The sequence below is a fragment of the Anneissia japonica genome, unplaced genomic scaffold (genome assembly GCF_011630105.1).
Source record: "Anneissia japonica isolate Jap-2015-1 unplaced genomic scaffold, ASM1163010v1 scaffold287806_len661372_cov189, whole genome shotgun sequence".
Taxonomy (NCBI): Eukaryota; Metazoa; Echinodermata; class Crinoidea; order Comatulida; family Comatulidae; genus Anneissia; species Anneissia japonica.
This window is the reverse complement of record NW_022743067.1, coordinates 5,027-26,495: the sequence shown is the minus strand read 5'-3', so window position 1 is coordinate 26,495 and position 21,469 is coordinate 5,027. Positions and strand designations below refer to the sequence as shown.

The following is a 21,469-nucleotide window of genomic DNA, read 5'->3' as shown; positions in this document are numbered from 1 at the left end:
GGTTACACCCAGCAATTTGCTGGTACTCATTGATATAGTTGGGTAGACTGTAGATAAAGTGCCTTGCTCAAAGACACAAGTGAAATGAACAGCGAAGGATTGAAACCCTGGCTTTCGAAGGTTGGGAAACTCATTTCCACTGTGCCAAACTTCAAATACTAATGAGAAATATCCTACATTACCTTTGGTTAGAGACGTTGAATGAGCCCTTGATGATGTCACAGACTTGGTTGTTTACAGTGATACTCAAAATGTTGTCTTCATCACGACCAAGGTCATTTCCTGTGACAGTGATGACTTGGAGGGTGGAAGGTGATGTTGCAAGAGTTGTTGGTGTTACCTGTAACCAATTGTTCAGTCAGTGTTAAACCCTGTCCAGACTATCACAGGGGTTCCCTTAAGGTTTTTTTTAACTAGCCAAGTGGACCAGTAAATTAATATTTTTACTGGTCCTCAATTCCTTTCACTAGCCACTATCATGCCAACTTCAAAAGGCCCAAATACCACATTTGTGACATGCTGATCATGCTGGCCATCACCGATGAAGTAACACTGACAGATACAGAAAAATCGTTCTGTTGTCTCTGTATGAAATTATGCCGCGAAATATAAATACAGGAATCTATTTGTATGTACAGTGCACTCTCACAATACGATGTTCGGTACGATGTTCGGTTTCAGGAAAGATCGGTTTGTGGAACATTTCTATTGAATCCTTTCCGAATAAGGTACTGTAGGCCAGTTACGGCCTAGCCTAGACGCTAATATAGGCTTAGCATATAGCCCAGTCAGTGAATTCAGTATGACTAGCCTACAAAAAGTTAACATATTATCTAACATATAATACATACAGTACCTGTTGTTTAGCTGTAGTGCACAGCAAATTGAATTACTGTACCAATAAATTGAATGCTTTTATATTGTTTTTACGTGCATTTTCGGTCTGACATTTTTTTCTAAACTGTAAACACAACACATTATTCACGGTCACGATGCGACTTGTTGTAAATATCAGGTCGCGCCTCCTAAACTCTGCCCGCTAATTGGTTAATTTTTTTCGTGGGGTCATGTGGCTGGGCAAAAATCCCATGTGCTTGGCTGTCATGACGTCAGTCAGATCGCCCAAAGTTTCATAGTGCGTGACAGCTTGCTGAATTTTTAATTAAACAAATTTATTAAAATAAATAAGAAACCTGTTTTAGAGTCAAATCTAAAATAAATCTAACAAATTTAAATTTCATTCTCTGCAAATTTCCTCCGTTTAGCAATGTTTTTGGGGAATGTGAGTGTAATTTACATGTAGACTGATATATGAATCTAATGAAATACCAAATCCGAATTAAATGTCTGCTGAAAAAGAGCCGTCGTAGAAACAATTGCTTTGAGTTCCTTTTTCATTTCAGGTTGAATCGATTTTTAAGTATTCATAAGGCACTTTATTAAAACAATGGAAGGCATAACTATCACTTTATCTAACGTTTTACTGCTGTGTCATTTTAATTAATAGATAATCTCCATGACAATGCTATTGGGACTATACTCTGTACGAACAGTTCATTCACAGTATTTCGTCCGGAAATCGTTGCGTTGTTTATTAACTTTTGTCCCACGTTGCATTGTGGGATGGATACATGACATGGATGTTTTAACTTCACTTCACGGTGCTCACACAGACGGAAATCAACTTCTCCTTGTCGCTGTAACATGCGGAGAAGGTGATTTGCCTCTGTACGTCTAGCCATGGATTGCTCCATGGCCTAGCTACTGCGTGATGTTCATCTACTCGCTTTGAATGACTGAGCCCAAGGCTGTTCGTAGCTGACATTAACATGACAATAAACAGAAAATAGCGATCTTGTTGACATTATCTGTGTGAAATATTTTGTAAAGACATCATTAAGAGGTGAATGAGTAAAACTTTAGGTATTTTGTCAGACTTTCATTGAAATTTTAACTGGTCATGCGGACTTGTTATTGGGATAATTAACAGGCCCACCATGCATTTTACTAGCCACTGGCCGGCAGACCAGCGTTATTTCGAACCCTGTATCAAATTTTATTTGTTGAAAACATGTGACATGCCTAAATATGGTCATGATGATATCACATCATGACCATATATAGGCACATCATGACCATACAGTATGTAGGTGCATCATGACTAATGGGCATATACCAGATTTTTGTCAAAGTGAATCCACCACTTATGTCGACAAAAACATAATGAACCTTTCAGGATTGTTAAACTTAACAACTGACATTAGAACAGGGTCTGGAATACATGTTTGTGCCACAAATAAATGTATTTATATTTTGAAAATAATTGAGGTCAAAATAAAGTTCGCATTTACTTGCGAGCTTTGAGGTAAGTGTGTCTACACAGCGCTACTCCAAGCGCGTATTCCTTATCTTCCTTGTGTAGTAGCACACTTACTCCTGAGACTGCTCAGGAGTAAATCTTCTGCAGTAAGGTTAAAGTAACTTAATACAAAAAGCGTCTTCACAGGCACTACCCAGGGCTTATGACAAGTAAACTGCTACTACTTCAAAGCTTACTTCTGAATCATGCTTTTAGTTATGTCAAGGAGTGAGGCTTAGCGGAACGGTTTATCAGTGTGAATCCGGCCTACCTCAGTCACTTCAGGCGCTCCACAAACATGACTCGGTTCAGTACAACTACCGTTGTATTTACAGGTAGAATCCTCGCACCACACACACTCTAGATCCACTTCTGTGACATATTCCGACAAGCAGCGACTACAATCAGGACGATTTACTGCACATTTATACAGATCCACTGGAAAGAGAATTATGCAATAGGATGAGTAACTACAGTACTATACAAATTAACGATTCAAACCCAAGACTACCCATTGGATACTCCACCAACTGAGTCATGAGGCTAAGTGATTTATTATATTTTCTATATATTTTTATTGCAATTTTCGCCTGTCAGTGGGAACGAAGAGTTCCTGTTGGACGATTGAAATAAAATAAAATAAAATAAATAAAATACACACTAGGATTTTCCCATTAGGACACATTTTTTACTCAAGGTACTGCATACAGTAATACACAATGAAAACTTTACAAATTAGCAGTGATGTTGGTAGTCTATGAGTGACATACTTGACATTTGGAATGTCAGTTTACTATTTGGAACTTAACTTGAAAATAATGAAATTGTCTGAATTAAGTGTGCATAAAAGAAATTGTTATTATGTAACAGACATCATTTTTGCTTGAAAGTATCATAGATCTTTAGAAAGGGGTACAAACCTTATGCATAGAATTGGAAGAAGTGATATGAAAAGATGGGCAAGTGTAAAAAAGAAACCGGCATGTATTGGTTAACGTGGACAAAGGTTATTATATGCCACACATGGGTGTAGGCTGGCAGGTGTGGGAGAATAGACAAGTCACCACCAACCTCCTATCTACATGTCTATATACATTACCAAACCCGACATGAACGTGTTCAGACCTAGGCCTAGCATTACTGGTTGCACTGCTATCAGTTTCTATTGAAATCTTTCTTCAGAATCATATTCAGGGTTATTTATTATGTAATCAATATTCTCCTTCAGCTATTCTCGTCTATTCAAGTACATCACTCACTAACAGAAAAAAATTGCTGATTTTTTCTCCATACGATCATGTCTACTTACTATGGCATTAGGGGAATCCCCTAAAAAGAGTCAACAACAAATAGAAGCATTACTAAAACAAGCAGGAAAATCATGCCGTACTATATACGGGTCTACCATCCTGGGACACTAAATTATCCCGTACGGGATACAGGTCACGACCTCAAAGGGGCAAATATTGCAAAATAATTTATAATTTTTTACTCACAAGTATATTCATTATCAATGGTGTTACCGTCCCACGATATTCTCATGGCAACGCTTAATTCTTCGACGTTCTTATTGTAATTGTACTGTAATGATAAGTTATAAATGTAATAATTACATGGAGAGTGGGCAGGTCTCTGTCACATTAGTATGCCCTTCATTCATTCTTGAAAACTAAAACTGTTATTTATTCACTTTCATTACCACTGCCAAGAAGGTTATGTATACATGTCTGTCTGTGTGTTGGGATGTCTTTCAGTCTGTTAGCAAGATTATGCAAAAACTAAAGAATGAATCATCATAAAATTTACTGAAATTGTACACAATAATCAATGAAAGACACCATTCAATTTTTGGAAGAAAGGGTAAAAGGACAAAGTCACGGTCATGAAAATTCATTGTTTACCCTCGAGCATAAAAGAAAATAATGGAATAGGCACTTTTATTCAGGCAGCACATAAGATAAGCGATTCCATTATTTTCTTGAGGGTATGCTGCAGTTTCGGTCATCATATACAGCCTGTGTATTGTTGGTATTCAGGCACAGGGTGGAGGTATGTACTATATGGAGTGACTGCTCTAGTTGTTATTAATTCTTTTTTTTCATTAATCTTACCACTGTTGAATCACAAGAAACAAAGTCTTCTACTAGAGTTGCTGAAATTTCCATCATGTTTTCTTCTATTTCTACATTGCATTTGTAATTCTAAATTTTTAAAATGTAAAAATATTTATATTACATAAAAACATCTAAATAAACATAAAAAATATCAAAATAAATATTGAAACGAGTGAGAGCATTTTACAACTGTTGAAGTGTTTTTTTTGCCGCACCATTACCATAACTCACAGGCCATACTGGACTGTGAGTTAAAAAACAATAAAAGTAATATTAACAAACAACAGAAGTAAATATTAAATTACATCAAAATACACATCATATTCATTTAAATGCATAAAAAAAATATAAAAATCAACATTAAAACATAAAATATCAAATATATTTTTTTATCAAAATTTTAAAATCATAAGTATATCTTGAAATAAACATTTTAAAATATCAAAATAAACATTCAATTTATATTTAAAACACAATCAGAAATATATCTAATACACAAAATAAAATAATTGAAAAAAATAATGAAAGCAAAGCAAAAACAATACATATTCAACATTCAACAAAATCAATAGGTGGTTTTTAATATAATACTAATTGTATCTTTAAGATTTTTAAATAATAACCTTTAGTCTTACATTAGGCCATATAAAATTAATTTCTAGTTTCACGTCCCCGGCCTCATTAAATTTTGGAGCCTCATGAAAAAATATACTATTTGCTATTTTTCAAAAAAACATTCATTTTTCCATGGACAATAAAAATAATGACTATCTGAAAGAAAGATGTTAAGCCTAAGAATAGGTGGGAACATAAATAGCAAATACATTACAAAGATTCATTTTATTTCTTTTATAAAAATTTAAAAAAAACTATTTTTACTATTTACCAGCTTTTACCATTAGTGTATATGATAGTAAATAGTAAATACTCTCCCTACAAAATGATTTTAAATTCCTGGTACATGAAACTAACAATTAATTTTATTTGGCCTTAAGTTGAAATTGAAAGCTTTTTTTACATTACTGTAAAGCTTAATAATAATAATAATAATAATAATAATTTTGGCTTATATAGCGCATTAATGTAACAAATTGGCCATATATGGGTGTAATATGGGATATCATCACTTGATAGTGTTGACCAAGTTTTACAGTTCTTTATTGGTATACTGAGGAAATGATCTACATTAATAGTAAAAACAGCAATGACGTGTAATACCTTTCCTTTTGGAAGATTAAGTGTTTCAATAACAATGTCCTTTTCGAAGTTAACAGGAACTAATTTTGTGCCTCTGATTATCTGTGGGCAGTATGTTTGGTTCTACAGAAGGAAATGATAAATAGTACATCACAAAGCCATAACAATATTCATTAGTCTTCAATTGGAAATTAATTTATAACCATCAAAAAGAGATTATGATATAATTTATAATTATCACATAATGCTGTTAATATTAACTATTGTAACCCATCTAATTAAAGAACATCTCAAATTAAAGACCGTTTTACTGTGGTCCCAAATAAAGAAAAGTCTTTTATCTTTATTATATTTTAATTATAGAACAAAGCTGCTAAACACCATGGAAATTCCGGTCCCAAAAGTGGTCTTTAATTGGAGTAAAACCTGTATTTACTTTCATGGCAATGCATCATTATTAAGTCCAGCAGTGTTTAAACATTGTCCGCTTTTGTGTATTTGTCTATGAACAGCCTATAGTCCACAGTTTTTTATCAGAAACTCTTCAAACTTGGTCATAATGACCTATGGCCACAGATCTTGAAGAGATTAACTTTTGAAGGATAAAGGTCAAGGTCACAATCAATGAAATCTACTTTTTATATATAACAGCCTACAGCCTACGATTTTTATCAGACACTCTTGAAACTTGGTCACAATTATCAATGACCAAACATCTAGGTGATTTTTGAAAGTTCAAGATCACAGGTCAAGGTCAGAATAATTGAAATACTACTTTTTTCATATGACAGCCTACAGCTGAAAATTGTTATCAGAAATCCATAAACCTTGGTCACAGTGTTCATTGACCAACAATCTACACCCAATTAAATTTTGAAGGGTCAAGGCCAAGGGTCAAGGTCATAATCCATGAAAACAACATTTTATATATAACAGTCTACAGCCAACAACTGTTATCAGAAGAGGGTGCTCTCAGAGTGCCCCCTAGTTTATCGCTTATTGTCCTTTAAAATTAGGATAGTCAATTAGTTGCATTTTAATGTAGTAATTTTGGAGTGGAGTTGAATAGATTAGTGGTTAAGATGCTTGCTTCCTAATCCCAGGATCATGGGTTCAATTCCTGTTACAGCAGGACTTTTTCTCACAACTTAACACAACTCCAGTCCCCAGGCCTCAATAAGAGACTTAATTTATAAAGCATCCATCCTGTAACTGATGAGTGTACTTGCTGTTTTCTTTTAGTTTTTTTTTCTTTTAAATATAATAAAACAGTATTTTTGTCTAATGTTTAATTTGTTTTTATTCCTCTATCAGCTTCACACACACACACACACACACACACACACTATTAATTGTTGTGTATATCTGTACAGACAATTTGATTAATGATTTAAATAGAAAGGTATTTTTATTGGATTGATCAATCAATCAATATATGACAATACATATTTATACATCTCTACAGACAAGTTAACTGATTGATTTAAATAGAAAAATAATTTGATTGGATAGCTGAATCTCACCTGGTGTTCTACAAGAACATCGTTTTGCATACACTGCCCCGATTTGCATACATTATCTCCAATACACCACCTGCATGCTGCCCATGAACTGTTGACACATTCAGAACACCTGAAAGAAAATTTAAAAAAGAAAACAAATTAGGCCTATCCCAATTTCACCAAAATCAGAAAGTTTTGAATTTAAATTCAAATTGGATTGGATTGGATTGGATTTATTCAAGGATAGCCCACGAAAGTCTTTTTTCCAGTGGGGTATTTCTGGTGGTGATTGATAATATATTTTATCTAAAAAGGATTTAATTGAAGATTCCTGAATTATCTTAACGTTGATGCATTATATATATGCCTGGGTTTGATGATTCCATTATTTTTCATGGGTACATTTCATTAGGATTCTGGCTTATCGGTACATCCAAGTATGTATTCATGACATAGTTTATGATACTTCAATTATTTTAAAGGGAATTGGGTTATCTTTAAAAAAATTTGACCAATTTTTAGAGAGGGTGGTATGTTTATACCAGAAGAATCAATTGCATTCAAATGGCATTTTTTCAGCACTATATGAATAATAATAATTTTTCTGGGAATATTTGTAAAAGTCTTACCCTGGGCTTTTGCCCGAGGATAGGCTGGTATGTAGTTAATTGAGCGTAAATTAAGGGTGGGCTTTTCCCCTGAGATGGGCTTTTATCTGAAGAACTAAGGTATAATGTAATATTCATCTTAATTGTTAAGCCATTTTTCCGATTGCAACACAAATTATTTCAGCTTATGGCTACTGTTGAATAATGCAATACATACATGCTATAAAGTACCTGAATATATAATACCCACTTGCTATTTTGCTGAACTGTCAAGTAGTACCGTAGTTCCTGGTTTAAATTTTAACCTTTAGGTCTGTGACTCACATGAAAGTATTTGTAAATACTGTAATGTTAATTTACCCTTTTCACAGCACAAACAAAGAAAGCAAATATAAGAACTAAGAATCAAAATATTATTATCAAGGAAGTAATGTTATAAAAAAAACACAACACTTGATATACCAAACTAATAATATTCAGTAACAGTGTTCTCCAAAAGCCATTTTAACCGTCAGTTTTACTGGTAAAAATAACTGGCCAACCAGTAAAAATTCTGAAATTGTAAAATAATAAAACTACTGATTAGGCCTAGGTAGTCTAGACTGGCCTTCTTTCAATAACTGAACATCATTCCAGTCTATACCTAGACAATGACTATATATATTCTTGTATTTTCAAGTCGTTAAACCCCCACTCAAAAGGGATAACGCCTGCGTGCATAGCTGAATTTTTATGGACAAATTTACCAGTAAAAATGTTTCAAATGGGAGAAAGAACACTGAGTAATAACAATAAAATATATAAGACTTACATAGCGCTTCATGCCAGCAGGCTTTTAAGCGCTTCACATTTTTCCAGCAAAGAATCCTAAAGAGAATGTGAACGTGGGGTCCAGGAGGCTAAGCCTCTGGTGCTTTTAGCAACTGGACAATTTTAGCTTCCTGCATTTAACTACAACATTAGCTTGTCTACCCTTGCCATTTCATGGTATGCGATTTGCTATAAAATTTTCTGATCGTTTTTGATCGAATTATTTATTATTGTTAATTATGGATTATTGTTGGCTCTGTTTGTTCATTGGCTTCCCTTTTTAGTCCACTTTAATTCTGAATATGTAAATTTGGTAGTTGGTTAATTTTAAAAGGGGGCTCCGGGTTTAAAATTTCTATTAAAATATGCATATGTATAAGTAAGTGCATTGAACTTACTTTTAATTGAAAATGTGCCATTAAAGTTATTATTATTATTATTATTATTATTAACAATAATAATAATAATAATAATAATAATAATAATAATACTATCATTAATAATATTTAGCTAACCAATATGTTTACTGTATTGTTAAAATTATACAATTTTACATGTATAATTTTGGAATGATATTTGATGACCAAGACAAATATTATAAAACTTGGCAATTTGTAAAAAATGTAACTAAAATGTTGGTCTCTTGCAATTATAATAATACTACTTATTTTTTGTCAACTTATATTGTTTAAATTATCAATTTAATTTTTACATCCAATTTTGTAAATGATAATTGATACCAAGACATATATTTTAAAACTTACCAATTGTAAATAATGTATCTGAAAACTGATTTTACAATTGCTTGAAAATTTACTTTATAGTTTTCTAATCATATAAAAAGTTGATTCTAAATCATCTATTTTCTCACATGTGTTATATACTGTGAACTCTATCTTTTGGAAGATAAACAGAGCTTGAAATAACACTATAATAAGCATTCTCCATTTTGATTTGTACATTATTTAGTACCAACCACAGGTTTGTAAAAATAAAATAGTTACTCATCCTTCACGAAATATACTGTATGGTATTTTGGCAACAATAATACAGCCCTTTCAAAGAAAATCCCTACTTAACTTTCAAGCATTTACTTCCTTATATATTAACAATACTGTAAACACCAAATGACTGTTATTCCATATAACTTCCTGTAATAATATCTACTTCACAATTTGTGGTTCTTGCCAAAGTAGAGTGTGAAGTCAATAACTGACATTAATCATAATTCAATTTGTCTACAGTCCATTATTCTATGCTTCTTGAAAATGGAAAAATCCTTAGTCTTCCTTTCTGTGATTGGCTGTGATGCCTTTATTTTTGTACCAGTGAGGGTATTAAATGTTCTAAATTTAAGGAGCATTTAATTGTAATTTTTAATAAGATATAAATTCTATTTATTACCCTTTTGTAATGTATTTCCTCATCATACATTACAGTGAATAGTACTATCTTTAAAAAAAAAATTTAAAAAAAAACAATATTAACATCTGTATGAAAAATTATCCTGGGAAGAACAAATAAATATTTAAACAGCACTCCCGCTGACTCTGCAATTTTAATGCTTTTACTTGTATTTTAATAATACGGCTAACCTAACAACAACTAGATTTACTATGATTTACATTAACAACAGATCACAGGGGTCTTCCTTATTTGATATAAACGAAATGTTTGCAATAAATGATGAAATCACTGTGGTTTTATGATGAATGTGCTTATTTCTCAAAAGCTTAATTTCCACACAATCGTCGACAGCTTTTGGGAATGCTGATTGGTCGGTCAAATCGGGGAGCTTCGCGATAGCGTTGGGGACTGGTATGCAGAATATACTGATTGCACTGAAAATAATGTAGCGACAGTGTAGCGATTTTAAGGAAACCAGGCTTTGCGTCCTGTTCAGACTAGCAAATTTTATTTGACAAAAACATGACATGCCTAAATATGGTCATGCTGACATCACATCATGACCATGTAAATGCACATCATGAATGATGCAAGCATTGGGTTTTTTTTTTATAATAATAAAATAAATAATAATAATAATAAATAAGGTCCTTATTTCTTAAAGCCCTGTCCAGACTATCAAATTTTATTTGACAAAAACATGTGACATGCCTAAATATGGTCATGATGACATCACATCATGACCATATATAGGCACATCATGACTGTATATGGGCATACAACAGTGTGGACAAAGCTTTACAATACATTAAAAAATATTGTTATTGCTACCAGACCTTATAAATTACAAGATTTACAATACATTACTGCGAATACAATACTGAGAATTCCGCTTGCAAATTCTGTATTAAATAATGCAGTGCATGGTGCCCTCTTTCAAATGTGGTTACTTTTCAACTTTGATATCAGAGGTCATTAACTAAAGATAGCACATCTGTATGCAAATTCTACAATAGCCATGGTAACAACTAGGACGCCCTCTCTCAAAAGTAATTACAGCCTGGTTCTCACGAGAGCACTAGTATCCGGATCGGATACTAACCATTAGCACCTGTATGAGAACGCCCGATTGGTTAGAGTTAACCGTTAGCGGTATACGGAAACCGTAACGGTTAGCAAGCGCTATTGGTTAGCACGTTGAGCTTATTTCTATCATCAACCAATCACACGTACGCATTTATAATTTCCAGTTTCTTATTGGCCAGTGATTGGATCATCATATTCTTGGTATCTGGATCGGAATTTTCTGGTATGCACGCACGGCAGCTAACGGTTAGCAGGACCCGGATCCTGCTAATCGTTAGCTGCCGTGTGAGAACATGGCCTACTTTTGTTTATTTTAATGAACATTGGCACTTCTATTTGTTATGCGTACAATCGCAGAGAGCGCTATCTGTGTTTACAAGATCTTTAGTGCTACTAAAACTCAGCCTGATTTCTATGTTAGTGAATTTAAGATTCAGAAACTAACTTTTTTTAAACCACAAAACCGAACACAAAAATAGCAGTTGGTTTTACTTTCATAATTTAATATTAATGTGTCAAAATGATGACCAACTTGCTTAAAGATAGTAACTAATGTGATTTACTGCAAATCTGCATTGAACCTAACTGAAGCTGGCTTGAAATGCTTAAAACATGGAAAACTTACATAATCTTTAACAACCTTTTACATACAGTATAATCCCTTTATTTTTTATTTTATACAGAAAATAATAAGCAGTGCTTGAAATAATATTAAGGATAGATGGCTTGCATGAATGATAACATCAACAACTATTACAATATGATCAAACATTAAACCAAACAAAACCCTGAGAGCACCTACAGAGATCACAAAAATCAGAAGTGATGTTGTTGGTCTATCAGTGAGATCCTTACTTGGATGAACCAATAAGCCAGATTCATAATGGAACTTAAACACGAAAAAATAATAGAATTGTTGAACCCAGGCATAAATAACGCATCAACGTTATGTAACAAGCCTCAAAATTTCCTGGAGATCAAAATCGATTTTAAGAGGAGGCGGCAGGAGGGCCCACCTACAGAAAGCATATTAAGGTAAGATTGCACTTTCAAATGTATATTATTTGTGATTCTGGGTAAAAGCTCAATACTTAATTTTTTTAGCATAAGCTGGATTAGCTTGTTCCTTTATAACCATAGTTTTAAAAAAAATTAATTTCAATACTTACGACTTTATTGCATCGCAATTATAATATGCGAAGCTGGTTGTTAAAAATTTCATTCTTGTTTCTGAAGAGAATATAGCCAGTTCAATATCAACATGATCTGAAAATTTTCAAGAAAACATATACAGTAATGAGGTTATAGAATATGTGAAATAGTTTCTAACATAAATGTGATTAATTTTTATATATAATTAATAATAACAACAGCATTTTAAAAATTAGTGTTTGCTTTAACCCCAAACAAGGAACTGGAACTCGTTTCTAGGCAATGGTATATATTTTAATATTATTTTTTATAAGCCATGAAACATTATTTCAATAAACATTTGTCATAATCCAATTACCAATCTCTCTTTTTTAAACTACTGTATATTTAATCAAAATTAAATATGAGACTATGCATCTTTACCATGCTTGGAGAGTAGAGTTGTTTAGTTTATGAAACAAATCCTGACATTTTTTCATCAGGATCGAACAATATCTTCAAGCAAGCATTTAAATCACCAAGCCACATCTCCTCACCCAGGGCCAGATAGCTAAACTGATACCAACAACCAAAAATTATACAAAGAAAACATAATTATGCCATAAATGGAGAGGATTGCTAAATCATGATAAAGAGTCATACCCAACTTGGGACACTTTATATTATTTACACATTTAAATAGTAATTTACCATTTCCTTCTGGTATGTTTGGTATATGGTCAACAGGGGGTGATGTACAATTGTTGCTTGCTCCAAGAGTTGAGTTGTAAGCACCATTGTTAAAATTACATTCATAATATGAGTTTGCAGAAACAGGAGGAAGTTCTTGAATGTTCAAAGTAAGCTGTGAAATCAATCATTTTTTTACATTACTTCTGTTATCTACAGTACTGCAAAAACATGATGATAATCATCTTGTTTGTTATAAACTGTGCCTTATGGTGTGTGGCCAAAATATAATAAGAGGTTAGAGGTTAAAGGTTATGCATTTGTAAAATAACAGGGTCTCTATGCGTAAAACAAGTGAACAGATGTAATTGGAAAAGAAATACAGAACCCCAAGCCAAACCAGTATGGGGATACGCCCTCCTCGCTGAGCAGGGATCTATCAAATCAGTTGAATCGCTTGGCCTCTTGTAGCACAACAAATATCTGTGTTTTCTAGGTAATTTTTCCATACAAATTTTCAAAACTGTGGTTACATAATAGGGGTCTTGGAATTGGAGGGATCTCAAATTAGAAAGCAAACAGTATTATATGACAATTTTCACCAGAAAGGTATTGCAGAATGGAAGGCTAAAATGTAGAAATTTTATTCCAATTATAATACAATATTATAATACAACATATTTAAATAACCAGTGTTATCTGTAGAAAATGATATGCCTAACAATTTTACTTTTTTTTATTTGCATATGAATGTGCGTGACACAGTATTCAACACACAAACAATTAATAATATGACCATTAGCAATCAAAACTATTTTTTTTAATGAGATGATGTTTTTTTTTCAATACTCAATAAATTTTAGCAAAGACTGTTTTACAGCAAAGAACTCATAGGTTGATTGTAATAAAGCTCTATGTAGAATATCAAATTTTCTTTCGCAAAAAAAATGTGCCTATATATGGTCATGATGTGATGTCATCATGAACATATTCAGGCATGCTATATGTTTTTGTCAAATAAAATTTGATAATCTGGACAGGACTAAAGCCTTGTCCGAAATATCAAATTTCATTTGACAAAAACATGTGAAAATTCTAATTATGGTCATGATGACATCACATCATGACCATATATGGGCACATCATGACTTTGGGCATACAACACTTTTTTGATTATGGACAGAGCTTTAAACTTAGTCCACATTATCAAATTTTATGCAACAAAAAAACTGTGATATGCTTATATTTGTGTTTAATTTTAGCCCATATATGGGCACATTACTAAAATATGACAGTGTAGACAGAGCTTTAAGGCTGTCTATGTGACTAATCTTAAACCATTTTAAGGCAATTCTCCACAGGTCTTGTATTGTAATGGTAACCTACCATTTGTTCACCTTGGTTATACAAAAGTGATGGTGGTTCAACTGACTGTATTGATGCACAGGCTGCATTATTGTATGGAAGCCAAGTGCTTGCACAATCTGGTTGACGACTACACCTAAAATCAAATACGCAAGAAAGCAAATTACCCCTCAAATGAAGACATTTTTTCAGGTAATGTAATGGCTTTCTCAGGTCAATATTTTCTAATAGTGGCCTCAAAAATTTATTACTGTATAATGGCTATATAGAATTCTCCATCCCAGTGCGCATAATATCTGTATTTCCTCATTATATTTTCATTCAGTGCCACAGTCGGTTTACCTACGTAAGTATTTATGACATGCTCTAATTATTAATGGCATACTGTACTGTAATTATTTATTCATCTTCAGGGCAGCTAGTGCCTACTACATGATTCTTTGTATTGCACTGCTGCAATCTTTCACATGAATAAATAACAATAATAATAATACAATACAACAATAGCAATAATAATCTATGAATTAATTTCTTACTTTTTTTCTAACGTGCACCAGCCACAGTAGGGGTCACCATCCTCAGCAGTTGACCCAATGCATTTATCACAAGTCGTGTACTGAGTACAGTTCTCAACACGTAATTGCAAGACCTCAATTAAATTGAATAAAAATATCTTCTTTTTTTTAAAATCTAAATTTAAAATCATATTTAGTACAAATTACCAAATATAAATTTTACAGTTGTTCCTATGCGATTCTAAATTATGCACTTGCTGATGACTAATACTAATTGTCTGTGATTTTGATGCATGTAAATATATACATGGATTCATGTCTTATAGATGTTATTGAGTTAATGCTATCCAGCATATGGCAGCAACTTAATTGTCATTAGTGCAACAATAAAATAAGTTATATTACAATCAATAATAACCTAGTTTTATAGATACTATTGAGTTATATTACATAGCCTATGTAAATACGAGTACGTGATTGGTCGAAATGCCATCATGTGACTAGCGCTATGAGGATCGAAAACGTTATATTTCCCCGTAGGGAAATATAACTTTGAAAAGTGACCGGTCTCTGACGTTACCGGATTACACACGCATTGCGCCCCTAGTGAATTGCTAGTCGAGCGCACGATCGATCGCTCATGAATTGTGAATGTGGAAAGACGTGTTACGTTTTTCGGTCATTCTACGCTTAGGTAAGGAGAGCAAACGGTGAATTTTAGGCTAAACGATCTATGTTTGGCTATGTAATATACAGATATTGCCTTTTCTATCGGTGTAATATTAACATTTGGTATCCCCTTGGGAATTATATTTTTTCTCAGGACTATATTTTCCCTCAGCGCTATGCGCTTCGGGAAAATATAACCCTTCGAAAAAATATAATTCCCTCGGGGATATCAAATGTTATATTACACCAGGCAATATCTGTATAATGTTCAGCATATGGCATCAAACACAATTTTTATTAGTGCTACAATAAAATATTACAATCAATAATAATCTAGTTATTATAGAATGGTGTTTATATTGAAAATTATGTAGAAATATGTAGTACACAAGACCTTTAAGCAGTGCAATATATTAAGCAAAATATCTTTATCATTAAAATTTCATTATCATTATAAAATATGTTGAGAAAAATCCTGGGATTATATTCTTGATCAGACACATCATTTCCTAACTAAATTGTACATAAATTACAAACTTTTGCAAATAACTCTAACTTTTTACCATACCAACTGTTATACAGTACAGTAAAGCAAAGCGATTCCATTAACAAAGGTTACAAAGAAAAAGGAAAGACACAACATATATTTTTATAAAAAAAATTTTATTATAATTTAGTGATTTTCTTTATCATTGTCACCTTATTTTCTGTGAGGATTGTAAGATATCTATGATCATCACTGACCAACAAATCTGACCGCACACTATTGCTGTCCACTGTAAAGTTTTCATACACACGAGATGTCTCTTTGCTAATAATATGTGCCTATATTGAAAGATATTTAATATTAATACTAATAGATAAAACATGTATTCACTAGCAACATAATCAACATAGGAAATAGAACATTTGAGGTGCAGTAAGACATTTTTATAGGTAAATATATTTTTGAAATTTCTTTTTAAGCAGAGCAGAAAATAAAAATGTAATTATATTTCACAAAAATTGTCTGCAAAAAGCACTTAAGGAAGAAAACATGTTCTTATTGGAAAACAAAAATGTGCATGCATAATAATACGTCAAAAATTAATTAAGGACGGAGTTGAGGCCAGTTATCAATATCCTAGACGTAGTCTTCTAAGGTATGCAGTTCATTATCATTATTATTTAATGAACCGTTCTGGAGAGTCAATCAAACTGAGTAACCGAACAATCAGAACAGAGCCAAGAACAGGCATGTGTCTCAAAACACATGTTGTCCACAAATGCATGTGTTGGCATTGTGTTTTTGGGGACCTTAGCTAAAATATTTATGGGGCAGAAAGGTGTATGGTCTCATGCAAAAACCTGATTCATTGCTACATGCTTACTATAGAACTGATCACAATCTGACTACGGTAGTCAAGAAAACATGTCCATTACATCTAACTCTTCTCAGAGAGATCAGTTACCTTACAACAGACCCACAAACTTCATTTTACCTTGATTAACTTTCCCCCATCAGTTCCAAGGAATGCTATTGTATGGTTCTGCTCCACTACTGCAGTAATGGCTGTTAGGTTGTGGTTGGAGAGCTCTAAGACAGGCTGAGATGAGGCAGCCTCTGTTTTGAGGCCTTGAAAATATTTATAGTTTACATCAGTAATTTCACACATAAACCTTTCTATCTGAGTTGCTGTAAGACCACTCAGCTGAAAAATGATATAAAACGGTATTAGAATTACTATATATTGTGTACTGATTTATGTTTTGTATTAAATGTCTAAAATAATTATTTTTGCACCTTCTATCCCTCCTACACTGTATTATCATTATTTTGGTAAAAAACAATTAATATTTTAATTGGATTGAACAGCAATTTTATCGATATGAAACATATCAAATTTAAAGACCTATTTCCAGTGGGGTCCTCCTGGTAATAAATTGGGCAATCTCCTGCTCTTTCGAAAGTTTATCTTTAACATACACATGAGAAATTGCAAACAGTTCAAGTCTACCGTGCACTTTAGCTCTCTAGCTGAACAAGAGCAGCAACAGAATTGAAGAATCCCGTCAAAAGTCTGAAGAAAGGGATCCCCATGGTTCAGTGCACAAACATGACTACCACAAATTTAGCCAAATGAGATACAATATGCTGCTCTCACAGAATTACAGGCAAAAGTACTGTGATAAAGATTCCAGGGGGGTTAGGGATATTCTTCATCCTACCAAGAGATGAGTTAGTCATTTTACATACTGTAGATCTCACTGGGTCAATTCACAGAAACATAATCATACACTTTTAAAATGTTTTTTATGATTTTTTTTTCATTTAAATGTCAGTTTAGTCAGTCAAAAGATGATCCACATATTATATAGGCCAAACTGTGTTTAAAACTATGAGCCTATATTAACCCCTTTTTTTTTTTTACAGATTTCCAATTCAGAAATTAATTAAATTAGTCATTTAAGCTATAGAATATGTGAACTCTGGGGGATTCGTGCCCTGCCTCCCCTCCCCATTGAGGCTTTGCCGCTGGACCCCACTGGCAGCTCTGGGAATCCCCCACCCTTAATAATGGGTCAATTCAAGCTATTGTTCCCCTGTAAAAATATACACCACCACTGTGCACACTGCAAGTGCTTCAATCAATCAATCAATTCAATCATTCTATATGGGACCATTCCTACTGATATTGTCATTGCTACAATAGTGGTTCCTTAATATTACCATAATGTATCTTTACCACCAAGACACATATTGCACTAATACTATAATAGGCAGACAAGGCAGATGATAGAGAATATCAAACAAATACTTACGCTATATAGACAGATACTGTCTACATATTCCAGTTTATTGTTCGAAACTGGCATTGAAAGACATCCCTCTAATGCTCTAGAAAATGCAAGATCAATATCACTCCATTTAAAAATACATAGAGCAGAATCAGCAATAGAAGGACTATTTAAGAAGACTCCATAAAGAACAACAGCTTCTGGCTGGAGACCTAGAGAATCAGCGAAATCATGTCCTACAGGACCAACAAACATATCTTGAACGTATTCATATCCATTACATGAAAGATGAATTTCAGAAAATGTGGACATACCCGTCCATCTTTGACAAATGCGACTGAGTCTTGATGTAGTAACGGTTGAAGGTGGGTCTGCTCTATTTGATACAAAGTAACTAAAGCTATTATGTGAGAATCCAGTTGTGTATTGGATATCATAACCTGGTTTTAATTGTATAGAATCATCTGTTCCAATACCAAGATCATTTAACCTGCTTCGTGACACAAAACGGAATGATAGGTCACCGTCACCATCATCACTTGAAGCAATATACAAAGTATCACTCCCACTAGAGGATGGTGCTATGAACCCAACAGCAGATAAATAATCAAAACCAACTACTTGGCTTGTAGATGACTCAATTAGCTTTGTATCATTCAAATTACGACTTTCACATTTTCCACTGTTGCCTCCTCCACATGTTATCAATCGATCATTATCATAATCAATAACAAGAACCTTGTTGATGTTAATGCAACCCTCTATGTCACAAGTCGAATAGTTATGGAATAATGCAAAGTCTTTAGACAGTTTGAACAATTCATTGTAACCGCCTACGTAGATATCACCAGATGTATCATGGATTGCAATATGATACAGATTAACTCCGGAGTCTGGCATGAACTCATGCAGTAGGTAATCTGACAAAGTACCACTGTGTATGCAAGTTAACTGCAACCACAAAATAAATGCTCCAAGCTTTTGAAGACTCAATAGCCTATAAGTTCTATTCTTTTGCATTATGTTGTTCCCGCATTCACTACAATTCTGGAAACTAGTCTTGATTTACCATTTTTGCTTTAAAAATTTCACTTGATTAAATCTGAAAAAGAAAGGATTAAATATTTACAGTATTGTTCAAAGATTTGACAATCAGGAAGAAACTTTTAACTGAGTATTTTAAAAATTTTCAACATTTTTAAAAATTGTTACATTCAATTATTCTGTACATTTCAATTTTTCCTTAAATTTAAATCTTGAATCTGGCCTAAAGTTCTTTTTTTTATCTAATAATCTGTACAAAGTAGTACTGTTTTAAAAACAATGGTCGATTTATGGATACAAAAATCATGCAAAATAGGCCTCTAGGGTAGGCACGCTACAATGCGTGATGTCACTCACTAATTAATAAGTCAATTAACTGCGACCCGTGTGTGTTTAAATGTTAACAAAATGCTTTATAAATGAATTCATAAAAAAGCCTTTTGATTGGTTGAAAAATTTTTCAGATCAGTCTCACTAAGGGGTCGAAGTTGTTCACCATTTTAAAATTTCCCGAGATCTGTTTCCATATTTTGATATTTTAAAATTTTACAAATTACAGTAACATAAAATATATTGTTTTTTTTTTTTTTTCAGAGAATTGCAAATAACATTTTTTAATTTGTTACCATTACAAGTTACTGTAGTTTATGTATCCAAGAATTTATTTGCCAAATATGAATGTACTACGATGCGTAGCAATAGTATTTTTTCCTCCCCAACCTGACTATGAGCTATGGATTGGCTGTGCGCACAAGGTGTCGCGAGGCGATCTAAACAGCAATATTTTTTATGTAAATAAAGTAATTTGTGTTTGAAAAGTTAACTAGATGTTCCTTAAAGTGTTTAAATATACTTTCAGCTAATCATTATCTAAAAAAATAATAATATAAAAATTCATTATATAGGATTAAAGTGGATATTAAAAACAGGAATTTCAGGAGAACTGCTAGATGACATTGCATAACTGCAAAAGCAAAACAGTATGACAGATATTTACATGCAACTTGATATTCACTCGCTCAGATACTTCAAATGTTCAGAAAACCACAACCATTTCCACGATTTTGCTCATATAAAGTTTTTTATGTTATTTTTTGGTTTTTCTTATATACAAATTCAGGGGCGGATCCAGAAATGTCCAAAAGGGGGGGGGATGTATATCATATAAATAAAATTATAAACTTGTTATCCCCTCTCAATTAATACTATAGTATTAATAAAACTTTTAACTAGTATCTGCGTGTGGTTGTATTTGGTCTCCGACACTTCTCCTTTTCACATCCTCATCTGTTAGGCCTACCTGAGTTAGGCCTAGACTACAGCCTAGGCTTTCGTTGGAGTATTCTTGGCCGCGAGTCCTACCCAGCCCTAGGGCCTACCAACTTGGCCTACCCTAGGGCCTAGGACCTAGGCCTAGGGCCTAGGCCTAGTTCCTAGAATTAAACTACAACAGTATACGATTTCAATGTTAGCCAAAGATATCGTATCATTTCACATATTATTATTAACAAAGGGTCCTTTTTACAAAAGTGAGGATGTAAATATAGGGACCAGGCTACGCCTAGCCTAGGCCTAGTTCTTAGGCTTACCAGTTATCGCTCCTGTTTCAAAATACTCATGTATGTGTATAATAATCACATCATAATTATTATAATCACATAATAATTATTATGATGTGATGTAAAGCGTGAAGTTCAATCGTCCGGAAAGTTGTTTTAAAGTTACTTCCGCCTAGTCGTTAGTGTCCAGACGCATTTGGCGTAGAGGGCACACAGACTTTTAACGACACGCTCAGACTCAGAAAGACGCACCACATAAACTTTTCTTTAGAGCCGGGTCTAGAGGACAGCTCACGGAAATTGGGTGGGGGATGGCGTTAGGGGTGTAAGAGGGCGTAGGACAACCCCCCCCCCCTCTATTTTTTGTAAAAGAATTTGTTTTGTAAAGCTTATAAGAAAATCACTATGCTAGTGAATAAATAAGATTTTCCCCTTGCATCCCTTTACTAAAGTGGTTCTTCCCTGAGACTCTTCTGTTACTTAACACCATGCTATTTATGAAAACCAGGCTTTACGCATCCTTTCTACAGACTGGAATTGGAACCATGTTTAAACTTTAGGCCTATTTTGGCAGACAAACAAAATATCATAATTCAATCTAGTTACCGGGACAGTAATCTTCGGACAAATAAGCC

At 33.3% G+C, this 21,469-nt stretch overlaps 1 protein-coding gene across 1 annotated transcript; it reads right to left on the bottom strand.

The window, feature by feature from the left end:
• Positions 1 to 178: 178 nt before the first annotated feature.
• Positions 179 to 21,022, bottom strand: LOC117119347 (plexin-A4-like). Its single transcript, XM_033264138.1, has 14 exons — positions 20,865 to 21,022; positions 18,256 to 19,333; positions 16,935 to 17,144; positions 16,153 to 16,278; positions 14,806 to 14,918; positions 14,291 to 14,405; positions 12,926 to 13,079; positions 12,253 to 12,349; positions 7,194 to 7,302; positions 5,692 to 5,793; positions 4,471 to 4,560; positions 3,856 to 3,940; positions 2,631 to 2,797; positions 179 to 340 (listed from the first exon to the last, which is right to left on the bottom strand). The coding sequence occupies exons 2-14, from the start codon at positions 19,249 to 19,251 to the stop codon at positions 179 to 181; spliced, it is 2,526 nt and encodes an 841-aa protein (XP_033120029.1). The 5' UTR covers positions 19,252 to 19,333; positions 20,865 to 21,022.
• Positions 21,023 to 21,469: the final 447 nt, after the last annotated feature.